Source organism: Galeopterus variegatus, unplaced genomic scaffold (assembly GCF_000696425.1).
Source record: "Galeopterus variegatus unplaced genomic scaffold, G_variegatus-3.0.2 Scaffold10528, whole genome shotgun sequence".
In the NCBI taxonomy this organism is placed as follows: Eukaryota; Metazoa; Chordata; class Mammalia; order Dermoptera; family Cynocephalidae; genus Galeopterus; species Galeopterus variegatus.
Window position 1 is genome coordinate 6,201 of NW_007736639.1, and position 7,539 is coordinate 13,739.

The window sequence follows — 7,539 nt, forward strand, 5'->3', positions numbered from 1 at the left end:
GTCAATATTCTAATAGTGAAGGGAGATTTATGTACTTTATAAAATTGTCAATTTCTCTTAAGATCTAATAGTCTCTTCAAAGTAGCATCAGCTAAGATACTGCTTTATTCTATAGTATATTTGGGTACATAGACTACTTCAAAAGAAGAATTTAACATTTATTTTTGTAGAAAATAAGCAATTGTAAAATAGCCTGGGAGAAATAGGTAACTTTACCTTTAATGCTGACTCTTAATTTGTGGCTAGAAAAGGCAGTGATAGAACATAAGCTGCAATATTTATTAATAATATTGCTTTTCATCAATTAGTCCCTATTTTTTGTAATTAGGTAAAAACAGACAAGAAAGATGTTCTTGATTTTGGTGACTTGACTTACGGAGGCTGGAAAGCTCTCCCATTAAAACTGATAAATAGGACACATGCCACCGTGCCAATCAGACTGATTATTAATGCTGTAAGTACTAGCATACGGTAAGAAGCTGTTTACAGAGTACGTTGGTTTGGAATTATGGATACTGCTAATATCATTCTTAGTTCATTTTTCTTGTGAAAGTACATTTTTTTTGGTTAAGGATTCCATCAAATTTATCAAGTTTAACATAACACTGTTAGCTGTACTGAATCTGATTCTTCTGTTTCTGAACAGGATGCGATAGCCTGGCGCTGCTTCACGTTTTCCAAGGAACCCATCTGTGCTTCTGTGAAAGCTGCTCCTTGTGCTGATGTCACTCAGCTGGCAGCCACTTCTGTGGTCAATCACCTGATGCCTGCCAGTTACGATGGACAGGTAGGGTGGGTGGGTTGAAGAGTTGGCTTAGAATTAAAGGGGAAGTTAAGTTTCCAAAATGCTTTTCTTTCCTTAAGATTTCAATCTTAATATCAGTACACATTTAAAAATTTTTTTCTTTCTTATTTTATAGGATCCAGAATTTCTGATAATTTGGGTTCTTTTCCATAGTCCAAAGAAACGAATCAGTTTTTCAGGTATCATATTTAAATTTTGTGGGAATTGCTTCACTCTATAGCTAAATAAACTACAAATTTGAAGCTTATTTTCTCTGTCACTAAATGTGAGTACTTTGAGTAATTTTTCCTATATTTTATGTTTTGGAAATGGGACAGATGTTATGCTGTTTTGGGTCAAATCCATGAAAGTGGGTAACCCAAGCAAGTACTGTTAAAAACCTTTTGGGATATTTTCTTTTAATTGATCTTATCACATCTACCAGTTGGATGTTTTCTTTCTTTTTCTACCTTTTTCTCCACTCATTTCTGTTCCTCTTTTAATTCTTTTAAAAATCTTCTTTCCTAAATTTTGTTACAACCCCTATGAGCATTGTGTTGGACTGCTGATGACATTTAGAATTAAATATCTGGTTTCTGAACTAAAGGAATGAACTTTTGTAGCGATTCTAGACTCAGCAGAGGAATTCTTGGCAAGAGTTGATATAGAAGTTGACAGCCCAAACCCTACACCAGTTCTTAGAAGCGTTGGTCTCCGGGCAAGAGCAGGAGTAGCTAGGATACATGCTCCGAGGGACTTACAGGTACCGTCACTGCTCCTCTTTGCCTGTTTTCTTTCATGTTCAGGTTGATTTCACTTTAATTGTGACAGTTTTTTAAACATACCTGTTTTGCCCCATCCTCTAGACTATGCATTTGTTGGCCAGTGTGGATTCCTTAACAAAGCAACACTTACCTTTGAAAAATGCTGGGAATATTGCAGTTTATTTAGACATCAAGGTAGGAGCTCCTGTCCAAATGCTGTAAACTAGTCTTTCCTCACCTGCTGGGGGTTGCTGTGCTGCCTGCCCTGTCAGTGCCGTGAGGATTTAAAACTAGGTGTTAACACTAGTGTGAAATTTTTAACTCTGAAGCCTAAAGTTTTGAATATAGGAATGACATTGTAGATTGGTTCCTGAAAGCTTTGCATATCATCCTGTGGCTAGGTGGAGTTGGGGAAGAGTGAGCCACATGCATAAGGCATTATTTCTAGACTCACAGGTGAGGGAGAGGGTGTTAGTAACCGGGAAGTGGAGATGGGGGTGGGAGAAAGGGATTGGTATGGAGGAAGGAGGAGGAAGAAATATCCTTTCCAGGAGATAAGACAAGTTGGGACAGTGATGGACAAGGAGGGACAAATAACCCATCATAGTAAATGACAAAGGCACATAGTTAAAAGGAGTGCCTGGGAGAGAGCCACATCTGTATAAGTCAGCCTTTAGTTACGACTGTATCACTGTTTAGGTCCCAGAACAAGGAAGTCACTTTTCAGTGGATCCAGAGACTCTATTCCTTAAACCTGGAGAAGAACGTGAAGTTATAGTTTCATTTATTCCAAAGGATCTCAAAGTCTGTGAGGAAAGGTACTATTAAAATATTTGTAATGACTAGTTTTTACTCATCTCTCAAAACAGCCACTCTCTTAGATCACAGCCTGAATGGTAAACTACATATTTTACTATACCTTGGAAATAATATAGCTCTGCTTAATCAACCACTTTCATTTAGCCTCAGAGTTTCTTCTTGTTACTAAAAATCTCTTTTTAAACCAACTGGATAGAAATGATGAAATCACTATTTTCAAATATATTCTGACAAAAGTAAAGAATAAAACATCAATTTTGATGTTTCTCATTAGCTTTTTATTTTTCTCCCATGAAACCATTAGTTGTCCTTGTCAGTTAATTCAAGATACTTTCCTCCACCCCTTCTCCGGGCCTGTGAGTTTCTGGCTCTCAAGTTTGCATAAACCCAGCTTAATGCACACTGTCCTCTGAAACACACAGGGCTTGTCCACCAGCTTGGGTTACAGAATACTTCCATGGGCTCAGTCTGCTATTATGACCCTACAGAAGAAGGGAAGAGTCTGGCCTGCACTTGTGCCTGGAACGCTTGCCCTCAACTTCCCTGGGTTGACTCCTTCTTCTGGGAAGTTTTCCTTGACTCTTCCCAAATTCCTCATAAATAGTATTCCTGTAGCACCATGACGTCTCATGTAGGTGGTGTTATGATCGTCTCTTTCCTTGTCTGTAGTCTTCTCTGGAACATAAGCTCTAAGGATGGGAATGTCATTGTATCCTCAGCACCTAGCTCAGTCTCTTGGACAAAGGAAGCTTATAGAAAATAGTTGTCAAAAGAATGAATACAGGACATTCAACTTAGATTTTCTTCCTTTGTTAGGATCTTGAAAATATTTGTGCAGCCATTTGGACCTCAGTATGAAGTAGTATTAAAAGGCGAAGTAATAGTTTCTCCAGGAAATAAACCTCTGCCACCTGGATCTTGCTGCTCAGATATTCCATCAATTTTGTCCAACAAGCAGTTTCTGGCTTGGGGAGGTGTCCCTCTTGGAAGAACACAGTAAGTGTACACTTGGTGCTTGGTGTGCTGAGGGTCTGCTTTCGTTGCCTAATGTTATTCTCTGCTGTGTTAATTATGACCGCCTCACTGTTTTCAGAATTGATGTAAAGCTATCTTAAATTCACTTAATCTTCCTGTTATGAATCTTAATTTCTTAATTAGAGATTTCCCCTCTTTTTAAAATGCAACCCAGGGCCGGCCCGGTGGCGCACTGTGCTAGTGCGCCGCTTGGGAAGCACGGAGGCGCTCCCGCCGAGGGTTTGGATCCCACATACAGACCGGTTCCCGCTCACTGGCTGAGCGAGGCGCGGGGGCAACACCGAGGGTTGCAATCCCGTTGCCGGTCCCGGTCCGGTACGGGGGCGACACTGAAGGTTGCGATCCGTTGCCGGACACGGAAAAAGACAAAAAAATAAAATAAAATAAAATAAAATAAAATGCAACCCAAAGAATTTTTAATTTTCTTTGACTCTCGTGAATTTTCTGCCGGTTACCAAATTTAGGCAATGATCTTTAGGCAAAGAAGAAACGTGTGTTTCTTCTGAGGAAAGCACTATGGAAAGGAAGAAGAAATAATCAGACATTGTATTCTGTTTTAAGGAGTTTATAGTCTTCTAGTTGGTGAATACTTACTATAATATTTAAGAGTGCAAGAGGTCTCTAATGGTGCAGATATATTCTGTCATAATTTAATGTGAGTTTTATCTCTAATTTTATTTTTATTTACTTTGATTATAAATTCTGAATAACTCTGGGTTAATAAAATTAGTTGGCATATAATATATAGTATAGAAATAGATTTTTCCTTCATAAGCTTAGCAGCATAGTTAACTTTTTTTTACAGACCTAAAATTAGTAAACTCTTCTAATTAACAATGTAAGTAACTATTAAACCTAAATGTTTACTTGTTTATATTTTGCACTTTTGTGTTTGTTCTGAATTTTTACCCCCACATTTCTGTGGTACCTGGGAGATAAGGGTCTTCTGGATGAATATCTACTACAGATGTGAAGAAACTACTTCTTTAAAGTTACAAAACTCCTGACTTTACACATTTCCTCCTTCTTTTTTTTTTTTTTTTCCTTTTTGTCTTTTTTCGTGACCCGTAACGGGATCGCAACCCATGGTGTCGCACCCGTACCGCGACCGGCAACAGGATCACAACCCTCCGTGTCGCACCTGCACCGCGCTCACCCAGTGAGCAGACCAGTCTCTATATGGGATCCGAACCCTCAGCAGGAACGCCGCCGCGCTCCCAAGCGCCGCACTCTACCGAGTGCGCCACCAGGCGGCCCTCCTCCATCTTCTTAACCATCCATGCAGTCATCTGTGCCTTGTCTTGTTCTAAAAGCAGCTTTGAAAAAGACACTGTAGGGTGAAGTGATAAATGGCTTCTGTGGGAAAATGAAATGCAGTGGAGCATAAAGGCAGCACCCTGAAGGCTGCTTTGAGACCCTGTACGCTTAGCCCTGACCCTCCTACCCACTGCTGTACAGAGAGTCACGTCATCAGTTAAATGAACCACACTGTTCAGATGCTAAAAATAAACTAATTCTTGCTTGAGAGAAGTACAACTAACTGTTCCTGCCACAGGCTTTTGAGAGATGTTTCTGCCAGGGGTCCTTTCAAAGATAAATGTGTGTAATGCAGTGAATCTCAAACACAACTTTACAGTAAATAGTGCATCCCATTTCCTAGGATGTCCCTCTCCCTGCTTAGGTGCTGTTCTGCAGTTTGCTTTAGAAGTGTGACACCAGAGCGTGGTGCATCACAGGCACTACTCTGGGTCTTGCTAAAACCATGTGGTTGTTTGAGATAATTTAAGTCACTTAGAAGAATGAATGGAACATATGTTCTTTAAGCAGCTCCCTGCAAATATTTCCCTCAGCTAGGCTTTTGAAAAATGCCAAGTGGAGGTGAGTTTGAGGAAATACCTCTCTTCAGTAGCTCCTGTATTGTGTCATGTTCTTTTGCAGCCAGTTAAAATAAAATTGGGGGGATTGAAATATGTTGACGGGCAAGGCAGAGTAAGGACACATGACCATCTAGAAGGCTTTTCCAGTTCTATACGATTGAGCCTGAAGAGTGTCTGACAAAATTTTCCTTAAAACATTAATTTGTGTTCTGCTCCAATATATGTACAAATTGTTGATTGAGGCCCTTAAACTCTTTGCTATGGAAGGTGGCCAAAGTCATTTAACTGTTCTGCTCACCCACCAATGTGTTAGTTAAAAAGCAAAGGGACATTGCCTTACAGGATGCCCTAGCAATCATAGTTATTATTAATGTGCTATCAAATTATTAAAGTGCAGACTCTGAAAAGCTTCAATTACCGAGTGTCCCTTTTGGTACACAGCTTATCCTATAACTGATCTTGTCCATTAAGTCACAGGCAGAAGAAAATTGAGTAAGAGCCACAATTATCCTTGTGTTGATCTTGATAAAATTCGTAACATGATTAATATGGTGGAGATGGCTGTTCTTAAAATCCATCCACTCCTCAGATGCCGTACCATCCTGAAATCTCACTTATAGTTTATTTAAAACAAAATTAACACTTGGCAAACTTTTTTTTAAATTGAAAGTTAATGTTTGTTAAATTGAACACAGGGGAACTGTCTTATGTATGCTTTTGGACTTGTCAGCAGCATTTTTTTTTTTACCTAGCCCCTTTCTGAGTGAGGGGCATTCTGGCTGCTCACACTTCATGACTTCATTTCCTCCTGCAGAGTTCCTATAATTCCTTCTACTCCAGCAAATGCATGAGTAAGCCCCATGCAGGTGCAGGGAATTGGCCTGAAAAGCCTGTAGTGCTCCTTGTCCATAAGAGTGGCTTGGGTGAGATGTAGGAGCTGCCAGTCCTGCGAGAACTGGTCTGCCTCTGGCAGTTGCTGGCGCTTCTCATGCAGAGAAGGTCCTGTTGCAGAAGAGAGATTTGAAGTGAGCAGAGGATGAGTACAGGGAACAAATTAATAAATAAGTAATTTGCAGGGCATGTTATCAAGTTAATGGGTTTTGCCTCAGCTGCAGATAGGAATGATAATTAACAAATTACCATTGTGTTTTCCAAGTATAAAATGGTCCAAAGTGGAATTTCATTTCAACTCAAAAATTTTGGATTTCTAGTTAAACTTCTATATTTTTTCATATAACTATTTGTTCATTCATTGTAGTTTCTTCCTCAAAAGTCTGATTATATGCTTTGGCTATTTGCTGGTTAGAATTTTAGTATTTTTTTCTTATTAATTTGTGTGGACTCTTTACACAGTAAAGATGTTTACCCTTTTTATTTTGTATATGTTTTGTATATTCTTTTTAAAACTAGAAAAAAAGCTTCTCCCCCTGCCTTGATAACTGTACGTCTTGAAATGATAACCTCATCTCTTTCACAATTAAGAAATACAAATAAATAAAAATGAAAACTTTATACAGTGATGTTTCTTTCAGGAGGTTTTCCCCATTCAGTGTACATGTGGAAGGCTTTTCCCAGGGGTGCCGATAGTCTATGGGCTTGGCCTTATACAAGGTGGACAAGGCGTAGACCACAGCTTAAATAATTTATTAACTGCTGATCTTCAAAATTTCAGTAAAGTACAGGTTTTTAAATAATTTATTAACTGCTGATCTTCAAAATTCCAGTAAAATACAGGTTTATGCACATATTCTCTATTCTCCAATGAAGAGAGGATTCATATAGTTTTAAATATTGAAGGGCTTTCTTACTGTCAGCCAACTGCTGTTCATATGTTCCTTCTACTTGCAGTGTAATTTTTAAAAAATAGGGTTAATTCAATATATTATTTAAAAGGCTACTTTTCTCATGAGCCTCTTAGCCTAGGACTGCTTAGTACCCTGAAAGTTAGGTATTCCTAGTAGGTGTGGTATTGACTTAATGATTTAATGAATTTCTTAACATGGATTTTTATTGACTGATGTTTTATAAGACAGATAATAACTATACATAGACTATAAACAATAAGATCAGCCGAGGAGCTATAATACCAAGAAGGTTCTCTGAAAAGGTGAGTCTTGAGACTATGTTTTCAGAACTGTAGCGTTCTAGGACCATGGAGAGACAATTCTAGTTTGCTAAGGTACCATGCGCAATCAGTCTATTTCTAGACATTGTGGTTGGTTTTAATTGGCTTCATTTTTATAATTGTAGCAATATCCAT

The 7,539-nt window shown here is 38.7% G+C and overlaps 1 protein-coding gene across 1 annotated transcript in view; it reads left to right on the forward strand.

Moving 5' to 3' along the window:
• Positions 1-328: 328 nt before the first annotated feature.
• The window catches only part of LOC103610058 (centrosomal protein of 192 kDa-like), a gene marked incomplete at its 5' end in the record, with an annotated part of 45,010 nt that continues 37,799 nt past the window's right edge, over positions 329-7,539 (forward strand). Inside the window, 7 exons of the mRNA XM_008594295.1 lie at positions 329-454; positions 647-787; positions 921-984; positions 1,408-1,547; positions 1,651-1,743; positions 2,248-2,366; positions 3,184-3,363. Coding sequence (XP_008592517.1) covers positions 329-454; positions 647-787; positions 921-984; positions 1,408-1,547; positions 1,651-1,743; positions 2,248-2,366; positions 3,184-3,363 — 863 coding nt within the window. The remainder of the gene's footprint in view (positions 455-646; positions 788-920; positions 985-1,407; positions 1,548-1,650; positions 1,744-2,247; positions 2,367-3,183; positions 3,364-7,539) is intronic.